General features: G+C 38.5%; 1 protein-coding gene across 1 annotated transcript in view; it reads left to right on the top strand.

The window, feature by feature from the left end:
• CUBN (cubilin) overlaps positions 1-23,415 on the top strand; it is a 283,623-nt gene that overhangs the window by 173,386 nt on the left and 86,822 nt on the right. Inside the window, exons 37-43 of the mRNA XM_047868193.1 lie at positions 2,640-2,845; positions 3,750-3,934; positions 5,608-5,800; positions 12,999-13,196; positions 17,750-17,896; positions 20,079-20,269; positions 20,427-20,610. Coding sequence (XP_047724149.1) covers positions 2,640-2,845; positions 3,750-3,934; positions 5,608-5,800; positions 12,999-13,196; positions 17,750-17,896; positions 20,079-20,269; positions 20,427-20,610 — 1,304 coding nt within the window. The remainder of the gene's footprint in view (positions 1-2,639; positions 2,846-3,749; positions 3,935-5,607; positions 5,801-12,998; positions 13,197-17,749; positions 17,897-20,078; positions 20,270-20,426; positions 20,611-23,415) is intronic.

The following is a 23,415-nucleotide window of genomic DNA, read 5'->3' as shown; positions in this document are numbered from 1 at the left end:
ATTCCATGCTTAACTTTTTGAAGAATCGCCAAATTGTTTTCTACAGTGGCTGCTCTATTTTACATTCCTACAATGCCTGAGAGTTCCAATTTCTCATCGTCCTCATCACCATTTGTTATTTTCCATTTTTTAAATAATAGCCATCCTAATGGGGGTGAAGTGTTACCTTATTGTGGTCTCCCTTTGCATTTCTCTAGTAACTAGTGACTGAGCATTTTTTCATGTTCTTATTGGCCATTCATAATATATCTTCTTTGGGGCACTGCATTTTCAGTTCTTTTGCTATTACTTGAGTTGTCTTTTTATTTTTGAGTTGTAAGAGATCTTTTATATTCAGGATACTAGTATGCTCTTGCATTTTTTATTTCTCTTGGGTAAATATCTTGGAGAGGAAGTTCCGGGGCATTAACTGGATGTATATTTAGTATTACAAGAAACTGCCAAATAATTATTCAGAGTGGTTCTATCAGTATACATTCCCACCAGAAACACATGAGACTTCCGGTTGCTGTATATGCTTGCCAACATTTGATCTTGTCAGTCTTTTCTAGTTTAGCCATTCTGAAGGGTATAAAATGATAGCTTACTGTGATATTTAATTTACACTGTTCTGGTGACTAATGACATCAAATATTTTGGACATTCTCATTGGCTATTCACTCAACTTTTGTTGAAGTGTCTGTTCAAATCTCTTGTCATTTTTAACTTGGTGATTTGTTTTTTTCATGTTTTTTTTTTTGGTAGGAATTCCTTTTATATTCCAGAGATGAGTCCCTTGTTAGATATATGTTTTGTAATGATCTCTTCTTCCCCCTGCACAGTCTGTAACCTGCCTATTCATTTTCTTAGTCATGTCTTTAATGAGAAATTTTAATTTTTGATGAAGTCATATTATTAATTTTTTAAATCCTATGGTTAATGCCTTTTGCATTATATCTAAGGAATATATGCCTTCCCCAAGGTGGTAAAGATATTCTCTGTTTTATTCTAGGAGCCTTATGGTTCTAGCTTTTATGTGTATATCTAGGAGGAATATTAAATTATTTTCTGTGTGTGGAGAGAAGTAGAGGTTGAGGATTTTTTGTCTTTTCTTCCCTCTATAAGGATATTCAGTAATTGAAACACCACGTGTTAAAATGACTTTTTTGGGGCGCCTGGGTGGCGCAGTCAGTTAAGCGTCCGACTTCAGCCAGGTCACGATCTCGCGGTCCGTGAGTTCGAGCCCCGCGTCAGGCTCTGGGCTGATGGCTCGGAGCCTGGAGCCTGTTTCCGATTCTGTGTCTCCCTCTCTCTCTGCCCCTCCCCCGTTCATGCTCTGTCTCTCTCTGTCCCAAAAATAAATAAAAACGTTGAAAAAAAAATTAAAAAAATAAAATGACTTTCTTTTCCCCATTGAATTATGTTGGCAGCGTGGATTGGGCTGTATTGGTGGGTTCTTCTCTGGACTTTCTCTTTTGTTCCATTCATCTCTTTGTCTACCCTTGCACTAATACCGCACTATCTTGATTTTTAACAATTTTTTAAAGTGTATTTATTTTGAGAGAGAGAGAGAGAGAGAGAGAGAGAGAGAGAGAGAGAGATGAGCATAAGCAGGGTAGGGGCAGAGAGGAGAGACAGAATCCCAAACAAGCTCTGTGCCATCAGTGCAGGGCCCAAATGCATGGCTCAGACGCATGAACTGTGAGATCATGCCCTGAGCTGAGATCAAGAGTTGGGTGCTTAACTTACTGCACCCCACAGGCGCCCCTCACACCGTCTTGATTATGTCCAAGTTTATAAAGCACTAAAGCTACATTCTGAAAGCATTCATTTAACACTTACATGTTCCAGACTCTGTATGTTATCTGTGGCAATCATTGAGTAGATGTTGTTTCCTATCTTTCATTCTCCCATGTCATCATAACTGCAGATTATAATACAAGTTGAATAGGCCGTATTTCCAAACTCTAGCCTATATTGTTACAAATCCCATATTTCGCCTGCCTTTTCAGAAATTAAGTACAGATGCCTTTGTCACTTAAGCTCTGGCAAAATTAGCCCATGATACTGCTTCAGCTGTGTCTCCCAATGTTTTCTTAAAAGTACTCAATGTTCTAACCAAACTAGAACTCTCACAGATTTCTAAATAAGCCTCACCCTTTTTCTGTGTATGTGCTCTTATCGACATGCGTTTTGTGCTCACCATTTCTGTACCTTAAATCCAGCTAATGTTTACATTTCCATCTCAGAAACAATCTCTCTGTTAAGCTGTGACTGAGCCTCACAATCCGATGTGATACGTCTGCCTCCAAATCTTCGAACCCTTCTAGCTCCGAGGGCACTTTATGATATTCTACCTCATAATGTGTCTTTTCCTGTATTCTTGCCCAATCTTTCCCCCTAGAAAGAAAAGTCCTTGAAGGCCATGTATTAATTGCCTGTGTATCTCTGCAACAGGCATTTCAGCAAATTTGGGGGAAAGAAATTTTTGGAGTTGGCTCAAAGATAACGTGATTAAAGTTAAAGTTTTATAAAGAACAGTTATAAAGAAAACAGCAGGTGTTTCGGGATAATCTCAAAGCTTATTCTATCAATTTAATCCTCCAAAACTCTCTCTCTCTCTCTCTCTCTCTCTCTCTCTCTCTCTCTTTTCAAATTAGAACTTTCCAGTTGGAGGATTCTCAGGACTGTAACAGGGATTTTGTGGAGATCCGCGAAGGAAACGCCACTGGTACTTTGGTGGGGCGATATTGCGGAAATGTCCTCCCCCTCAATTATTCATCCATTGTTGGGCACAGACTGTGGATCCGATTTGTCTCCGATGGCTCAGGCAGTGGCATAGGCTTCCAAGCCACATTTACTAACAGTAAGTTGCTTCTGTTTTATCGATGGTTTCCAGAGAACATCCTACAAACTAGAAAGGATAACACATTTTTTAGTAATGCAGTAAGTGAAGAATCCTGAACTCTGTTCTCCTAGATTGGTTGTATTTGTGGAATTACTTCATTTTAAACTATATTATAAAAACTAAATTACATGTGCGTGGCCCACCAGGAGCAAGGGAGAGTGGCTCTAGTAATCGTTTTTAAGCTCGCTTCTACCTAATGTTATATTAAACTTTTTACATGATATTTTGTTAGAACCTTCTAACGTACTTAGTTCAGGTTGAGCATATTGATACCAAGGGTATTTCGTTTGAAGTCACAAACTCCCTATTCTTCAAATTCAAAACACTGAGTATATTTTAGGATTGAGTTAAGTGCTCAGATATTATAACAACAGGGTTTTCTTCTAATAGAATAAAATGTTAATATTTTTATTTGCTAACTTGACTTTTCCATAATTAGCTGTTTTTCATGGCATTCCAATATGTCTGTTTCTCTTACCAAAACTTTGAAAACATGTCCCATTCTTTAGTAAAAAGGAAAATAGGTAAACAAAATAGAGAATGAGCCTGGTAATACCCCTTCACTTGTCATCAGGTCTCCTGGGGTCTGGGAACCCCGTTTCACATGAGAAGTTATCTCCTCTTTTCACACCATGCCACCTTCTTAGGAGATGAAATTCCATTCACAAAATCACTGTTCTCCAAGGAACTAGTAGATAGTACAGAAATCAAAAGGGAAGCAATATTTCTTTCAGTGTTCAGAATAGAAATCACAGCCAATTAAAAGTCCATCCTTTTCAACACCCCTTGCCTTTTGTTTCTTTCATTTGATTAAAGAGCTACTCTAAGTACTTCTGATTTACTGCTCTGTTTTCCCTCCTAGTATTTGGCAATGATAATATTGTGGGAACTCATGGGAAAGTCGCCTCTCCCTTATGGCCTGGACATTACCCCCACAACTCTGATTACCAATGGATAGTAAATGTGGATGCGTCTCAAGTTATCCATGGTAGAATCTTGGAGATAGACATTGAAGCAACTCAAAACTGCTATTATGACAAATTAAGGGTGAGTATCCAAGGGCAATCAGTGTTAGTAAATTTTGGTGAATTTCTATTTGCAAAAACAAATCAAGTTAATGTCAGTTGAAGCATTTGTAAATCACATGGGGTGGCCTCCCTAGATCATGATTACCTCTTCTAGATTACCTATGAAAAGGTAATTCTGTCATTATATTTATTTTCTTTGGATTCTCTAAGTTTTATTTTTAGCATTATTGTAATTTACCTCTTGGGCTTTGTCTATGTGTATATGTATATCTTAGTTAAGTATTCTCTCTCATATCTCATTTTCTTGTGTATTCTTATGTTAGAGTGTTAAAAGTTTGAAGGATCATTTTTAAATAAATAAATATAAAATTGTGGTGGTTATGGCCATCCAGATTTTGGTTACTGCATCAGTTTCAAAAACACTGTCACATTCTTTTTTTCTTTTTTTAGCTTTATTCAGGTATATTCGACAAATTGGGTATATTTAAGATGTACAACTTGATATTGTAACCTATGTACACATTGTGAAATAATTGTTACAGTCAAGCTAATTAATACTAGTATCACCTTGCATGGTTATCGTTTGGATTTTGTGTGCGTATATGTCTGTGTGTGTGAAAGAAAATATTTAAGATGTACCCTCTTAGCAAATTTCAAGTATATAATACAGAAATAGTACGATATATTTCAGTATTAACTGTAGTCACATTGCTGCACATTAGATCTCCAGAATTATTCATCTTGCATAACTGAAACTTTGTAACCTTTGACCAACATTTCCCCATTTCCCTCTCTCCCCAGCCCCTGGAAACCACTACTCTACTTTGTCCTTCTGTGAGTTTAACTATGTTATCAGATTCTCAAAGGCCAGGATTCCATTTTATTCATCTTGGGTCCGCAGGGCCTCACCTAGAGTTCAGTACCTAAAGATGCTTCGTATGTGTGGAAATCATTATTACATAGTTTGAAAAACAGCTTATCTCCTAGCTTCGGCAGAGAAATTTATAACAATTTCAATGAACTTGTTCCAAATTATTTACAAAATGAAGTAAAGGATAGGAAATATGGTTGGATGGCATTTTTCCACATGTGCCGAAAAAACCAATGTGCTCCATGCTATGTGTTTGTAACTATAAAAATATGTCTCTAAATAGGTAACTTCATATTTTCAACCAAATGAAAAAAAAATAATTGAGTGATTTGAATGTGTGTTGAGCCCTCACAAGCTGTCACTCTTTTGTTGTCATTAATTCTACTTTCCGATACCTGCCTGTTTAAACCTTTCCTCCTTCTTGTTGCTTTTTCTGTTACTTTCTAATTCCTTCCTTTGAGGCCCCAAAGCACATTCAATAAGTTCTATTGTTGTACAACTATCTTGATTCCTAATTTTCCACCCCTAAATTTTACTGTAGATCAAATAATGAGCTATATTGCATACAGCTTATGTATTAACATAATTCTGCAGCAAAGATGAAATTATTTTAAAACACCTTAAAATTTTTTGCAGTCATATTTTATATTCAATGGTGCTTTCTATTTCAACTGACATATGGTGTTTACTTGTTTATTTTTTCATTATGATGAAATTATAATAACATAAGGCAACCTTTTAGTTTTCTTTTTTATGAAGAAAAATAGAGGTAATTACTTGAATTCAGTGCTGTATTATCTTTTTTTTTTTTTTACGTGCAGATTTACGATGGGCTTGGTGTTCATTCCCGCCTCATTGGAACTTACTGTGGTACCCAGACCAAATCTTTTAGCTCCTCTAGAAATTCCTTGACATTTCACTTTTCTTCTGACTCTTCAATCTCAGGGAAAGGATTCCTTCTGGAGTGGTTTGCAATGAATGTCTCTGTTGGACCTTCCCCTACAATTGCTCCAGGTATGTCTTACCAAATGGTAATAAATGAAATTCTGTTTTTGGGTTTCAATGCATGGGCCTTCCCATAATAGGTTTCAAAGTTCCTTCCCATAATAGGTGGCAAATATGTAAATTACTAAGAATAAGTGCAGCCCTAAAACCCTCCATATATATCAGGTGTTCTTTTAATTTCATAAATACTGCCTTTTGTAAAAACTGTACATTTGTGGGTTTTTTTATATTTTCCCCATTATATTTTTTATATTAATTAGGGGTTTGATATCCATGAGGCATTCTACTTATAACTTCTAGAGACTCCTTTAGAGATCTATGAAAATTTGATTTGTAAATGCTCTGCATGCACACACACACACACACACACACACACACACACACACAATATTATGGGTCAACTAGAAGACAGAAGTTAACTGTTTTTCCTCTAGATTTCACTTTTTTTTAAGTTTTTTAAAAAATGTTTATTTTCATTTTTGAGAGAGTGAGTGAGTGGGGGAGGGGCAGAGAGATTTGAAGCAGGCTCTGTGCTGAAAGCAGAGGGCCCGATTCAGGGCTGGAACTCACAAACCATGAGATCATGAGCTGAGCTGAAGTGGGAAGCTCAACCAATTGAGCCACCCAGGCACCCCTTTTCTAGATTTCATTGTAGACGTGCCTTCAGAAATGCTTCACTTTCTCCTTCGTTGGTCATAAACCTTCATGTTTTAAGGTAAAATTAGCCTAATTGTCAAACTTTTATTTGACTATGTTTAAGACATCCTTAATTCCCTTGGTAAGCAGTGTTTGGGGAGACTGATTTTTCTTTAAAATTTTATTTAAACAATTTTGAATGGCTTTTATGGGTTGTCATAGAAGTCTGACAGCCCAGTTTGGGGGGTATTCCCAACCTTGGTATACAGTTGATCCTTGAACAACACAAGTTTGAAATGAAGGCGATTGAAAAAATCTTATATGAGAATTTTTTCAGTAAACACAGTTCAGTACTGTAAATGTGTTTTCTTTTCCTTATTAAAAATTTTTTTTTTAACATTTACTTATTTTTGAGAGAAAGAGAAAGAGAGAGACAGTGTAAGCTGGTGAGGAGCAGAGAGAGAGGGAGACACAGCATCTGAAGCAGGCTCCATGCTCTGAGATGTCAGCACAGAGCTGGATGTGGGGCTCAAACTTGCGAACCATGAGATCATGACCTGAGCTGAAGTCAGACGCTTAACCGAATGGGCCACCCAGGCGCCCCTGTTTTCCTTACAATTTTCTCAACATTTTCTTTTCTCTAGCTAGCTTACTTTATTATAAGACTATAGCATGTAATACATGTAACATACAAAATATGTGTTAATTGACTGTTATCTGTAAGACTTCTGGTCAATGGTAGACGATTAGTAATAAAGTTCTGGGGGGAGTCAAAAGTTACATGGATTTTGGGGGAACCTGCTGGCTCAGTCAGTAGAGCATGAGGCTCTTAATCGCAGTGTCGTGAGCTTGAGCCTATGCTGGGCACATGGGCTACTTAAAGTCATATGGATTTTTTACTGTGTTGGGGGTCGGCACCCCTAAGCCCTGCACTGCTCAAGGATCGGCTGTACTTGACTGAGACACATTATCATAGGTTCTCATTGAAGAATATTCAAACTTTGAACTTGTTCTAAGACTAAATATATCCTAAAAGATTAGAGTCTATTTGCTTCTAACTTCTTGGGAATTTGTATTGGCAGAGGTAACTGATAAATGTATCATTCATACTTGTTTTCATTTAATGCACCTAGAGTAATCTGTTCTGAGATGTTTTTTCCACCCCCCCCCCCTTACAAGATGTTTCCATAAAATTGAATATGAATCTCTTTCTTAAAATATTAATCTACTTATCTAAGAGCAAAGAACCATCAGCAAGATTGCCAAATGCAATTTGAAGCTATCCATTTAATTCTGGATAGCTCTTCTAAGTAAACTTGAATTAAGCTTTTTTTATAGCCACAAATCTCAAGTTAGAGAAAGAATCACTTACCCAGGGAAAATATTATATCAACAAATATAATTTAGTACTCAAAAATGACAAATTTTCTTCTCATACTTAAGCTCTATAATTAGATGAGTTAAGTGGATGAGTGATTATATCATAAATTTCATTTTCCTTGAGAACAAGGGAAGGTGAAAGTAAGAAGATAAGAGAATTTTATAATTTACTAGTTACCTAGATGATAGGGTGGCATCGCATTCTGAAAGATTCATTAAAACTAAAAAAAATTTTAAAATATATTTATATATTGCACATTGTACCATCAGCATTTCTTACACATGCATATGTTTAGTTTAATTCAATAAATATTTATTGAGGATTTGCTATAGATATACCGAGACAATTAAGGGACAAAGATCTGGTCTCAACTCTCCAGGAGCTTAAAAATAGTTGGGAAAGACAAAGTATTCATATGTCAGTTAAATAACAATTTAGTAATTAAATTATTTAATGACAAAGCATGTGGTACAGGCAGAAGAAAAGAAAGCGAAGGAAACTGAGCTTAATGTGGATGAGGATCATTTGAAGGAAATTAAACACATCGAGTAGGAAAAGATTAGTCAGCATATCAGTCAGGACATGATCAGTTATGCTGCGATAGCAAACAATTCCAAACTCTGAGTTGCTGAAAAATCATAAAGTTTCTTTCTGGTTTGTGTTACATATTCTTCTTGGATTAACTAAGTGCCTTGTCATCAGTATCACTGCATAGCCCAGGCTGTTGGAGCTGACATTGTTTGGGACATTGACTGTGATCATGGCCAGAGGAAGGAGAGCTCTGGCATGTCTCAGTACAAAAGTGCTCAGCTTAAAAGTGACAAAATTATTTTGCTCATAATTCATTGGCTCAAACTGGTCAAATGACCTCACTCAACCACAAAAGGATCAGGAATTGCAATGTCAGCATGTGTTTATAAATGAGGGAAAATGAATATTTGACCAAAAAGAATAATGACCCCAAGTCGGTTAGTTTGATAACTGCCTTTTATAAATTCAAGGTAAGAAATATTTTACATAAAGGTAAATCTTAACATTTGAAGACCCTGAGTAATATTAAAGTCTTCCACTTGAAAATTTCTTTCATTTGTCTCTTTTTTTCTTTACTTCTGTAGCCTGTGTAGAAATAGGACACAAGAATTAGGACCTAGTCCCATAAAAGTTTACACTCACTTCCTGGTGGTCCTAGTAAGATTCAAACATGTACTGGTATAAAAGTCAGAAACCTCTGGAATGGTGGGGTGAGGACCTCTGAAAAAACATTCCTGCAGGAAAACAATGAGAACATTGTCAAAACTGTCAAGATCAGCTTTTGAGAACCCTGGAAATTCATCAAAGCTCACAACAATCTAAAGAGTGTTTATTCAAGAATGATGGCTGAATCTCAGAAAAATAGTCAGCTTTCTGGCATCTTAATTCTCCCTATTTCCATCTCTCCCCTTGCCTCAGCTTTGCAGTTGCCTCGCAGAATCCTCAACTAGAGTAGCTGCGAAACCAGTAGTTGAGTGCCTACTGGAAGGGGTAGAACAGGTTGAGAGCTACAGAAAATCTCCTATTCCTAAGGAATTACCATTATTTGACCTATCTGGCAGCTTCCTAGGAAAGCTCCATTCTCAGGACTTGTCTTCATTTGACCTGCCTCAGCGGTTGCTCTGTGCCCTATCCCCAGGGTGTTTGTAGAAAACAATCAGTGGCGACTGTTTAACATCACAGTTATATGTGGCAGTAATACCAGGTGCAGCTAACAAGAGGGTGAATAAAACTGTAAAAGGAAAATCCTGGGGAATGAGATACCCATAGGGAGCTTTGGAAAACTCTGACATATTTCTGGAAATTTAGAAAGCCACACACAGGTGCAGGACTGTGCACATGTCCAAGAGAGGACGTGAGGGCCCTGATCTCTCAACTCTATGTGATCTTGAGGGTCTGTGTAAGCAGGAAGTGAAGACTGAGGCAGAGTTGTAAACTGCCTACTAGAGCTTTATAGGCATATCCCAACACATGTAGACTTTAAGTTAGCTATTATAAATGTGTTGAAAAATTAAAAGGAACCACGTCTAAAGAATTGAAGGAAAATATGGGAATAATGTATCACCAGAGACTATCGAGAAAGTGATAGAAATTATGAAAAGAAAAAAACCAACTAGAAATGTCAGAATTGAAAAGTATAATAATTGAAATTCTCTGGATGGGCTGGCTCAATTACAGATTTGAGCACATAGAAGAAAGAATCAGCGAACGTGCAGATAGGTCAATTGAGATTGGCCTGTCCACGGGAAAGAAGGAAAAAGACTGAAAAAAATTGTACAGAGCCTCAGAAACTATCAATTATACTAATATATGTACAATGAAAGCCCCAGAAAAGGAGGGAGATAAAGGGGGACAAAGAATATTTGAATATAGTGTCCAAATACTTCCCAAATTTGATGAAAAATATTATTCTACACACCCAAGAATCCCAGTAAACTCCAAATAGGATAAGCTGTCTGAAATCTATACCTAGACAAGTCACCAACTCTCAAAGCTGGAGAAAAAGGGATCATCTTCAAAGCACCAGGAAAAAGTGATCCATCATGTAAAAGGAGTCCTCACCTAGCTTCTCATCAGAAACCATGAAAGCCAGACAGCAGTGGAATGACACATTCAAAGTAGTGAAATAAAAAGACTGTTGATTAAAAGTCAAAAGTCTATACCCAGCACATATATCCTCCAAACTAAGGAGAAATTCAAAGACTCCAAGATAAATGAAAATGGAGAGAATTTATTGTGAGCAGATCTACTCTAAAAGAAATTCTAGTGGAAGGCCTTAGACTGAAATGAAAGTACCATAGCATGTCTTGACAAATAGCATGTCTTGACAAATGTCATGATAAATAGCATGCAGTAAGATAATGACATAAGTAAATATAAAGACATTGTAAATGCATTTTTGTTTGTGATTCTCCCGCTCTCTGATTTAAAGACAGCTGCGTCAAGCAATGACTATAAAACTATGTTGATGGATTTGTAATGTTTAAATGTGTAATTTTTATGGCAAAAATAGCATCAAAGGATGGGGATGGAAATAGAATTTTATTGGAGCCAAGTTTTGTGTACCATTCAAATTAAGTTAGTATTAACCCAAACTACATTGTTTCAAATTAAGATGTAAATTGTAACTGCCAGAACAACCACTGAGAAAATAACTTAAAAATATACATAGTAGGGGTGCCTGAGTGGCTTAGTCAGTTGAGCATCTGACTCTTTTTTTTTAATGTTTATTCACTTTTTTGAGAGACAGAGACAGAGCGTGAGCAGGGCAGGGGCAGAGAGAGAGAGAGGGAGACACAGAATCTGAAGCAAGCTCCAGGCTCTGTGCTGTCAGCACAGAGCCCAATGCGGGGCTCAAACTCATGAACCATGAGATCATGACCTGAACCAAAGTCGGACGCCCAACCAACTGAACCACCCACGTGCCCCTGAGCATCTGACTCTTGATTTTGGCTCAGGTCATGATCTCACGGACATGGGACCGAGTTCTGTGTCAGGCCACATGCAGAGCCTGGAGCCTGGAGCCTGCTTAAGATTCTCTGCGTTTTTCTCCTTTGCCCCTTCCCCATTTGCACGTGTTCTCTCTCTCTGTGTCTCTCAATAAAAATAATATATGTATGTATGTATGTATGTATGTATAGTAAAAAAAAAAGAACAAGTGAATTAAAATGGCATACTAAAAATATATATATATTTAACATTCCCTAGGATGATTTTAATCAATCAATAACAATAAAAAGGGTTGGCAAAAGCAAACAATAACAAGGGTTGGCAAGGATGTGGAAAAATAAGAACCCTGTGTATTGCTGGTAAAATTATAAAAAGTTATAACCACTTTGGAAAACAGTTTAGCAGTTCTTCAAAAATTGAAACACAGGGTTACCGTATGATCCTGCAATTACATTCCTAGTCATATACCTGATGGAATTGAAAACATATAGTCCACACAAAAATTTATAAACTGAATGTTCATAGAAGCATTCTTCATAATAGTGAAAAAGCAGAAGCAACCCAAATATCGCACAACTGATACAACTTAATGTGATATATCCATACAGTGGAGTACTGGACAGGCTTAAAGCAAGGAAATGAAAAGAATGAAGGAAAATGAAAGAAATACTGAAATATGCCACGGATAAACCTTAAACCATTATGCTAAGTGAATGAAGCTAGTCACAAAAGGCCACATGTTGTCCGATTATATGTATATGAAATGGCAAGAATGGGCAAATCCATAGACAGAGACAGAAAGTAAATTAGTGGTTTCCATGGACTGGTAGAGTGGAAAATAGGCAATCAGTGGTAATTGGTATAAAGTGTCTTTTTGGAATGGTAAAAGTGTTCTAAAATTAGCCCTGATGGTTACAGAACTTTGTGACTATAACTAAAAGCCCCTGAATTGTAGATGTTAAAAGGTACATTTTATGACACACAAAGAATACTTTAACGAAGCTAATTTTTTAAAAAATTAATAAGAAATGAAGAAAGGCTGTTGTTATACATTTTACTAATTTGAAAATGATTTCAAAATTGCCCACATATAAATAACATGGTGAACAGCTATGCTGAAAAAGTAAAGATTAGAATACAGAGGAGGGACGCCTGGGTGGCTCAGTCGGTTAAGCATCCAACTCTTGATTTGGGCTCAGGTCATGATCTCATGGTCGTGAGGTTGAGCTCTGTGTCAGGCTCTATGCTCAGCGTGGAGCCTGCTTAAGATTCTCTCTCTCCCTCTGCCCGTCCTCAACTCATGCTGGGGCACGCTTGCTCTCTCTCTGTCTCTCTCTCAAAAAAAAGGTAAAGTACAGAGGAAACATTAATAATAATAATAATAATAATAATAATGATAATAAAAGAAGGTCTTCTACGTGGACTAACTTTGTGCTTAACAAATAAAAGACACTAAGACACTAATAAACGGGCCGTGTGGCAAGGCTATGGTGAAAAAAGCAGAATACAGTGTTTTTCTTACACAAAAAATAAATGAACAGAAATCACAGCTTTGTGAGTCAGCAGGTTTAATAAAATATTTCTAGGTTTCTTTGAGAACTTTGTTGTAATTGGTTGTGTCCTTTTGGTACAGAGCTGCCATTTTAAAATGAACGTGCTAGATTCTCCTCCATCAGAGGTATCTCATAGATGTTGTTTTTCATTTTACAGGTGCTTGTGGTGGGTTCCTGAGGACAGGAGATGCGCCAGCCTTTCTTTTCTCCCCAGGCTGGCCCGAAAGCTACAGTAACAGCGCTGACTGTATGTGGCTCATTCAGGCTCCAGATTCTACCGTGGAACTCAACATCCTTTCCCTGGACATCGAAGCTCACAGAACATGTGACTATGACAAACTTGTGATAAGAGATGGTGAGAAACATACAAGCAAAACACAAAACTACCGAGTTTCAACCTTGACACATACAGAGTTATGTTCAGTTAGAGTGATACTCATTTACTGCCTCCATCCGTTTTGTATGGAAGTTCCCTGACATTAGGGTCAGTGAAGGCATCCCATACCAGAATTGGCTACAATTTCTGAAGAACATAAGGAAAATATTAAATTGCCTGTAACAAACTAATGCACATACTATCTCAGGAACAGCATTATATTACTAAGAGAAAATACTATCTTTGGCTTAAGTAGGAAATAATGGTCTGAGTTTCCAGGTGGTGCTGCCTTCTTTTTGAAAGGTCTTGGAGATACATTTTGATATTTTATACCTATGACCTTAAGATACCAGTGTGAAAAAAAATATATATTATATATTATTATATATATTTATTATTATTATATATATTATTATAGATATATAATTGCTTGTATTCAATTCTCTTTGTCTACTGAATCTCTGGGTAGAATAGGTAGAATTAAGGGCTTGTATTTTTTCATGTTTTCCTCTATGCACAGGTGTGGTATGGCTATGTTATGATGGGGGATAAAAATAATGCTAATATGCAACATGTGCAAAATCATGCTTCACGGTTCACAAGGCTGGAGGAGAGGCAAGCCATGTCCTCTGACCAGTGTTTCTCCCAGTGTGGTCGTCGGACCAGCAGGATCAGTGTCACCAGGGAAGAAATGCCAATCTTATGGCCACGCCCCAGATCTACCAAAGTAGAAAGTCTCCAAGTGGGTCTTAGGTCTGTGATTTAAAAAGCCCTCCAGGCAGGGGCCACGTTTAGGTTGAGGAAAGCAAGGCAAGATTATGCAAACTGCACGGTTGGATTCTGTCTTTGTTGAAAATGGTGATATCTTGACCATTTTACATTAAATTTCAGTTTTTAACTATTGCAGTAAAGTATTATTTATCTTGCTTTCTAAGGTCTTTGGGACCTCCTTGGATGTTGCCCATGAGGCAAGTGCCTCTCTCACTTGACCCTTGTCCCTGCCTCCAGGTGATAATGATGGTCTCTAAAGTTTAAGAACCACAAGATACAGACATTGCGACCTCACATGCCTACCTAGACAAACAGGGGACATAGCAAAGAAAGTGTTAATCTGGAGCACAGAGTTGAAGGGGCAGCTACTAGGAAGGCAGGCTCAGTGTTATTAGCTTCCTTTTTTTTTTTTAAAGAGATGTTAAAGATACAGAATTTTCTATGAATTTCCCAATTGTTAAATTTTGGAAATTAATAAAAAAAGCTTCAGAGCCTTTTCTGGACCAAACGAACATGTGCTTGCTTTTTTGCCCACAGGTTACTAACAGGTAAGCTTGTGTCTTCCTTATCCCCTCAACGCTAGACTTCCGTGAAAGGCAGTTAGGAAACGGCAGAGGTGCTTGATTTTCCTTCTGTAGAGGCTGGACACTAACGCTCAAGTCAGTCGTACAAAACAGGAGATGATAAACCTTAACTTTCCCCCCTTTTCCATCAACCATCATCCAGCGCATTGCTCAGAGAAATTGCCGTCTTTTCTCACATCAAGGCATTCCTGTGGATGTTAACATTTAAAACTTCTCATGTGATGAAATGAGTGTGTCCTTGCACACATATTCTGAGTGTTCAGAATATAGTAGAAACTTTGAAAAAACATCTTCAGTAGGTAACTGCATTAATGAAGTAAAGTGTGGCTACTCTTTCAAAAATCACTTTCTATTGAGGTGGTTTTTGCTAAACTGCTAAATGGCTCCAGGTCTGTTTTATTGTCTGTGAAAGAGAGGCTGATATCTCCTTCGTGAGGTTGTTGTATTAGGGAACATAATAAACACAAAATTCCCTAGCAAAAGCCCTGGCATGTTGTAGATGCAGAATTTGGAATTGCTTAATTTAGATTTCAATTTACTTTATTAGAGATATTTCTGAAATAGGTTTCATCATATCCACTTTATAGAATGTTCTTGCTGAGGCATAGAACTTGGAGAGCTCTGCAGATTGACTTCTATGCCAAAACAATGATAATATTTTAAATTGGTGTGCAACCTGTCCAAAAAGATTTTTATTTACAACATGAGTTGGTGCCGAATAGGTTCATTATTTCCTCATTTGTTTATTGATTCATTCGAGACGTGGTTGTTGAGTGCCTACTATGTGGCGGTTGGTGGGTATTTTGTTCATTGGCTCAGTGTTTGTCTACATTTAGAATAAAATTTCAAGTCCCATTTCAATTATTTGTTCTTCGTCCAGCCAGGTTTTTCCTTCCGAGTAGCAGGGGTATATACCATCCTGAAGGAAATATCTAAAGCCATTAACCACAACCAATGATACTTACAGGCCACTTGTGCAATTGGCCAGTCATCACAGGCCTTGGGCCTTTGTCCCTTGGTCCAAGGCTGGCTGTGAACATTCTTGGGCCACCCCAGAGAGGGCCCTGCAGCCTTCCTGGGAGACCTGAGTCACTCTCCCACCTGTTTATTCATTTTACAGGCTGGTGATGGTTCAAGACTGAATCAATTTTTTCCAGACTATGTAATAACAAATTTTACATACCAAGATTCCCCAAAATTGAGGTTCCATGAAACTACATTGGACCTAGATAAAATTAAAAAAAAAAAAAAAAAAAAACAGTGAAAAGGGGGGAAAAGGCAAAAAAAAGAAAAAAAAGTCAAAAATCAGTAATCCTTTTATCTATTTATAGATATAAAAGGTACTTTGTGATCTTAGGGAAATCATATAATAGTATAGTTTGAGCATCTGGAGTTAATTAGCCAGGGTTTTAAATCCTTGATGACTTCTATGCTCTATGCCTTCAGGCAAATTATATATCCTCCCTAAGACTGTTTCCAATTTACAAAATGGGGATAATAAAAATACCTACTTAATAGCATTATTGTGATGATAAAGTCTGATATTGTATGTAAAGCACTCAAAGTGGTAATAATAATTGCTCGATAAATGTCAGCTACTGGTAATCTTGGGCCCCAGCGTCCACGTCTCTAAAATGAGGAGTCTGGACTAGAAAGAGAATCACCAGACTACCTTCTAGCCCTGGCTGTTTACCTTTGATTTTCCCCTCCCCTTAAAGATCAGATTCATGCCTGCTACCATCCATATGGTGAAGTCATGGAAGGCTCTAGACATACCTCCGTATTTATTATGGATACTGTGGGGAGAAACAAACCATCTTACGGTTGTTGGGTTATCTACCAACTCATCAGTTAGGTGATGGCTAAGTAATTATTTAGAGATAAGCACTGTTTCATCACATGGTCTGAGGTGAAGTTTAGAAAAGAAATACAAATCAGTAGATCCTATCCAGTCTCACTGAGAGAGAAAATATGCACCTATGAAATAAATAACAACATACAATGAACTTCCAAATTTTGTAACATTGGTAATTAGAGAGTAAGTCCACCAAAACAATTTAGGGCAAAATGTATAGCAAAATAACACGTGCAAAAGGAGTTAAAGAGAGAAACTTTTGAATTATAAAGTACCAAAAATTTTCAGAGGCCACAAACCCTCCAAAGAATACCTTTCAAGCCTCTCCTATTTATGGCTATACCATTGCATTTGTAATCCCACACACTACCTTGTTTTCTAGAGTAGTTAATACTAGTGCGTTTTAGGTGGCGATCAATGGCGGAAGGATTAATTTTGCTGATTGTTGTTTTACAGGGGAAAATTTCCTCATGTCTCGTACTCTATTTTTTGGTTTTTATCAGCTTGAAGTTTATTAATTATTTGCCTTAGGGGGAAAAAAAATCCCAGCCAAAGTATCCAAATATTTTATCATCTCCTTTGCTCCATTCTGGCTTTGGTTGCGGCTTTGTTCCATGTTGCTTATGTTCAAGAGTCGTAAAAAGGAAAAGAGCCATGAAGTGACCCAGTGGTCCTTTGCCTCTCTCCTTGGAGGGCACCCTGGCTGAAACGTTTCTCATCCTCCACAGGTGGACATACGTGTGTTCGTTTAATAGCAACATGAATAAATGATATAAAACAAATAAAGTTTTAAAAACCCACAAAAAACACAGCCACAACCAAAAAACTCTCTGGAGCTGAGGTTCATATAAAAGTTGCACACTTCTTGGCAAATGACCTTGCCACAATAGTACAGGATCTGCTGCCGAAGAGCCAATCTTTCTTCTCTTTCAGATACTGGACCTTCAGTGATCAGAGTAATTTAGCAGGGTCTCTAACACACATCAGCACTGGTCCTCCGTCATTCCTGACTCTCATGTGCTCCGATTTTGAGTTTTAGTGCCAGGAGGAACGGTTGCCCCGTTTTTAGAAAGACGGTGGGAACTGTCAAGGGAGACTTTAACATAAAGGGTAAAGAGAAAGGTAGGCAGTTCGATCATGAGCTGGAGCCAGAATGATGTAACCCCTGGAGCGTCCTTGTACTTGAGAATCTCATTATCTCTCAGGAATGGCGATGTTCTGTAAAAAACATATGAGCCACTTTGTCTGGGTTGCAAATGATGGTGGAGGAGATTCTGAAGGCATTATATTTTCACGCTTGACATTTCCTTTCTTTGGCATAGGAGACAATAACCAGGCCCAGCAGCTAGCGGTTCTCTGTGGCAGAGAGATCCCTGGACCCATCCGGTCCACTGGAGAGTACATGTTCATCCGGTTCACCTCTGACTTCAGTGTCACCAGACCGGGCTTTAATGCGTCCTTTCATAAGGGTACTAAGTTCCATTATTTTTTATGTCATGTCATATCATCTCACCTCATCATCTCTCTCCCTCTCCCTCTGTCTCTGTCTCTCTTTCTCTGTCTCTGTCTCTGTCTCTGTCTCTCTCTCTAATATACTCTGCTTATTTTTCTATGCCAGGACAGAGATTGTAAGTGAGAGCACACGGGTCTCTGCCCAGCTTCTGGCTGGCTATCCTTATGCCAGGTACTGAGTCCTGGTCCAAAAAACTGTGTCCAGGATTGCACAGAAGGATTTGTTACCTTCAGGTCCCTGGGCATGGCATCTTCCCCCCCAAAAGGAGGTGCATCCATGGTAGGCACAAAGGGTGACATCTTTAAAACCATTTTTCAGCCTATCTGAGGGCTTCAGCTAGAACAGAACTAGACAGCCCTTACCCACCACCCATCAAAGGAACAATAAGCCAGAGTCCTCTTCAATCTAAGGAATACCGGAAGTAATATAGAAGGTGTCTTCAGAAATCTTTTGGTTTAAATCCCTTATCTGAGGGTTGGCAGGAAGACTATGTTTCTCTTAAAATATGAGTTGGATGAGTCAGAGAATGTGCACGATATGTGGGAGGCGATCATGTGCAGTATGACCGAGACTTTCAAAACTTGATAAAATGGGAAGTCCAGTAATAAATCCAGTAAACCCAAACTGGGTTAAAATTAAAGAAGCAGTTCATGGAAAATGGAACATTGAAAGACTGTGATGTTTTTAACCAAAGAGGTGTAATTTTAAAGTCGACTCTCGATATAGACATTAAACATTTATCTAATATTTCCTGCACTATTATATATGTCTTTTATAGAGTAGGGAGCAATGGAAGATAAATTATCTTCTTCACACTCAAGGGAGGCAGGTCACATGGCTGCTTAAAAGAACGGGCTTTGAAATCAGACAGACCTGAGATAAATTTCCACCTGTGATTAAGTAGTTGTGTAATCTCACTGCACTCCCTCCCTGAGCTGTTTAGTCCCTGACAACTGGAAAATTAATCCCTGCTCCCACCCTCCACTCTCTCCTTCTGCTCCCAGCCTCTCTCTCATGTACTTAGGTATGACAGATGTATGTGTGCATGTATATATGTACGTATGTGTACATGTGCTCACGCACACCTACATCCTGGACAGCTGCGTATCTAGAAGTATTTCCGATTTAACACGTGGGACTCGAACTCTTGCTTCCCACCCTCTCCCACCCTCCAAACCTGGTCATTCCACACTCTTTCCAATCTTAATAGACGGAAAGGGCATCCTTCTAGTTGTGTAAGCCAAAAATCTTGATGTCATTCTCGATCCTTCTCTTTCTCTCACACCCTACGTCCTCACCGTCAACAAATCACCGTGATTCTAGTTTCCCAATACATCTAGACCCCAGCCACTGTACTGTCTTAGTCCAGGCTCTGTCATCTCTCCTTGGACCCAGGCAATCACCTCCGACCGGACACTCTGCTCAGCTTCTCTCTGCCCCCTCTTACAGTCTAGGTATTACAGACAGAGTGATGCTTTTAAAAATCTAAGTCACATCATGCCATGCTGACGCTCCAAACCCCTGAATATCTTCCTCTGTTCCTCAGAATAAGTCCTTTCACTTCCCCGCCTGATCCAGCCCTGCTTCCTTTGGGATCTGTCCCCGGGTCTCATTCATTCTGACTTGCATGATGTACCACTGACACATCCAGCCTTAAAGCAAGCGTTTTCTGAACCAGAATGTTCTTCTCTCGCAACGCCATCTGGCTTGATGCCTCGTTTCTCCGGGTCTCTCTTGAGGTGATTCTGTGATGACGCGACCTTCTCTAACGTCCCCAGAGAATGCTGTACCCTTCTCCCTCCCCCTCACCTTTCTTTGTAGAATTATCCCCGTCCACATATTATGTATGCATTTGTTGTATGGCTTATTCACCTATAAAGTAAGCTTCATAAAGTGAATCATTTGCCTCTATTACTTATTTCTAGATCCTGATCTTAGCAACAACCACAAAATGAGTACCCTGTCGTGTGTACTCAACAAATGCCTGCTGGCCTGATTGCTTCTTATACTTTGGTCCCAATTAGTTTCAAACCACATTTCTATTGCCTGTGCTTTAAAAATCTTCAGGAAAAATAGGGCAACATAAAAATCTTATTGCAAATGTTACTTAAATAAAATACCTTTGTTTTCTTGGAAAGGTTGCGGTGGATATTTGCATGCAGACAGGGGGATCATCACATCACCTCAGTATCCAGAGACCTACGGTCCCAACCTCAACTGCTCGTGGCATGTCCTGGTTCAGAGTGGTCTGACCATTGCTGTCCATTTTGAACAGCCCTTCCAGATTCCAAATGGAGATTCTTCGTGCAGCCAGGGCGATTACTTGGTGGTGAGTCGTGCTTCTCACCTTTTTGCATTACTGTCTTTGCAGACTTCTTGCAAAAAACAAATGAATCTTCTCTCCTGGGACATAAATTGATAGGACTTGTGTGCTTTCAGCTCTCTCTGGATGAAGGGATTTATGCAATTTTGTTTTGTGTTCCTAGCTAAAAAATGGACCTGATATCTATTCTCCACCCTTGGGAAGCCATGGAGGAAATGGTCGTTTTTGTGGCAGTCGCCCTTCATCCACTCTGTTCACCTCAGATAATCGAATGTTTGTTCAGTTTATTTCTGATGGCAGTAATGGAGGGCAAGGATTTAAAATCAAATATGAGGCAAAGAGTTTAGGTAAGCATTTTGACTGAGACTAAAGCCTGTATTTTTCCTGCGGTTTCTTGGTTTTCCTTGTTTAAATAAATTCAAGGAAAAAAATATGTAAGCCTTTCTTTTCTAAACTAGGATCAGTAACTTAATGAGAATAGCCACCTACTCTACCTATTCTAAGTACTACTTACTATATGCTTGATACATTCACTATCTCATCCTGACTACTTTTTTAAGGAAGACATCATTCCCATTCTACAGATAAGTAAAATGAGGCTTAGATTTTTCTAAGCCTTCTATCAAGAGAATGAGCAAAGTAAATTCTCCACGAGTATAAATTAAACTGATGTTAAGGATACTCTGAAATTCCTTAGTCCTTGCCATTATAAAATGTCTAATTATAAGTTATGTTTGGTTATAGAAACATTGTAAGAATGATAATTACATTGTTTTATGATAATTTGTATGCTTTCTTTTAAAATGAACATGTATTCCTGGGATTCTGTTATTACCCATTTAATTATACATTATGGTGGTGGACTTTAACTTAATTACCTTTACTTAATTATACTTGATTATAATTATATTTAATTCTACTGTAATGACTTAGTTTTATGGCATTTATTTTTATATAATGTTTAATTGGATAAATAAGTAAATAAGCATAGTTTCAAAAGAAAGAGTAATGTTAGTGGAGAGTAAACCTTTGCTTCTTTGGATAATACAAGTTTCAAAATTTAGTGATAATTCAGGTTCACTAAGCGTTTATTTGCCTGTGTTATGACTCTTTTATTCCTTTGTGGGCCCTCTTTCATCTAAGAATTGTATGGCCATGATCTTCTCCGCATCTTTCTGCCCTCAGTATTAGACTTGCAGTTCTTTTGATTTCAAAATCTATTGTCTATTGCTAGAGGAGTAGATAAAGAAGATGTGGGTTGTGTGTGTGTATGTACACACATATATATACACATATACACACACCTATATGTATACACACACACACACACACAATGAAGTATTATTCAGCCATGAAAACAGAGTGAAATCTTGCCATTTGTGACAATATGTATAAACCTAGAGATTATTATGCTAAGTGAAATAAGCCAGTCATAGAAAGACAAATGCCATTTGATTTCACTTCTATGGGGAATCTAAAAAACAAGCAAACAAACAAACAAACAGACTCTTAAATACAGAGAACAAAGTGGTGGTTGCCACAGGGGAGGGGGCAGGGGGATGGGTGAAATAGGTGATGGGGATTAAGAGACACAAACTTCCAGTTTCTGGGAAACACCCGGAAAGAGACACCCAAGGACCGAAGGAGGAATGGTGTGAGGTATAAAAGGAGGAGGAGAGCTCCGTGTCCCAGCAGCTGGGGGACAGAAATGTAGAGAGATGTGGTCAACCAGGTTAAATGCTGTGGATATAAAACAAAGATCAAAAAGATCCTTGGGTACACAACGGTGAGGCAACAAGGGGCACCAAGGGGGAAGGAGGAAAGAGGGCAGTGAGGTCAGAGAAAGTGACTTTAAGTGACCTGAGCTCACGGTGAGTGGAAAGAAGAAAGGAACAAGGAGAGAGGGGTGCGGGAGGGGAGAAGGAGGGAGAGAGAGTGTGAGCACAGGGTAAGGGGAAGGCTTCCACACAACATGATCCCTGGGGACACAGTGGAGTGCGAGACTGACCCCGAGCTATAGGAAGACAGTGTGCAGAGAAAGATAAAGAAGGCAGCGATGCAGATGAATTCATTTAGGATGGTAAAAAACTGAAGGCGTTCCCATCTGATTTCTCCCATTGCACTCTAAAGGAGAACACGAGTTGGCATGCTGAGACTAAAGAAAGAGGGGAGAATACGGGTTTACGGCATAGAGTCAAGTCTCACATGGTTTTTATATCTCTGTGAGACAGCAGGGTTGCTTGGCCATGTCGAGCCTGGAGAGCACACATTTGTTGGCATTGATTTCCACAAACGGTTTGAGTTGCATACAGTCATGAAATTGGTTTCTTTTTTTTGTAAGGTGAGTCTAAGGGAGGGGCCGAGGGCAAGGGTATTGAAGGCAGTCAGAGGAATCTGCCATTTAGGGTTTCAGAGACTAAAAGCATTCTAGGGAATGGCAAAATTCAGGATAGGACCGTAAGTAACTGAATGGGAGCAGAAATAAATAAATACCGATAGCGTTTAGCAGATCAGGGATCTGAGGCTAACTTAGTAGGCTCATTTCATTGACATTGTAAGTACCCAATTCACTCTGGCCTGGATTGTTTGCTGAGATTATCCAAAAATGCTTATTGATAAAAGGAAAGTATTTTTACATAATACCTGGGTTTTTAGAAAAGAGGTGTTAAAAACTCATTTATCTTCTTACAGAAAGTGGCTAACAGATTCTCTCATGCCACTCGTCCCTTGCTTTTCAAATGCATCTAAATCCTGCAGAAATATAATGAGTGAATGCCCACAGAGCTGTGCAATATTATATATATATATATATATATATAATTTGCTTAGTCTTTTAAACGTGGAGGTCACAGCTCTGCTTCTTTCTATTCAACTGCATGGTCAGTGGGAAGTCCTAAGTGCTAGTGCATTCATGTGCTTATCTAAGTGGTGAATGTGTTTTAGTGCTTCGATGATGTTCTACTGCATGTTCTATGCACCATCATCATTTTATTGGCCTTAAGGAAGGGAGAAATTCTTGGGGCTCCTTGGTGGCTCAGTTGGTTAAGCATCCGACTTCAGCTAAGGTCATGACCTCACGGTTCTTGAGTTCGAGCCCCGCATCGGGCTCTGTGCTGACAGCTCGGAGCCTGGAGCCGGCTTCGGATTCTGTG

Source organism: Prionailurus viverrinus, chromosome B4, assembly GCF_022837055.1.
Source record: "Prionailurus viverrinus isolate Anna chromosome B4, UM_Priviv_1.0, whole genome shotgun sequence".
Taxonomy (NCBI): Eukaryota; Metazoa; Chordata; class Mammalia; order Carnivora; family Felidae; genus Prionailurus; species Prionailurus viverrinus.
Note: the sequence above shows the minus strand (reverse complement) of the source record. Positions and strands in the feature narration are given on the sequence as shown.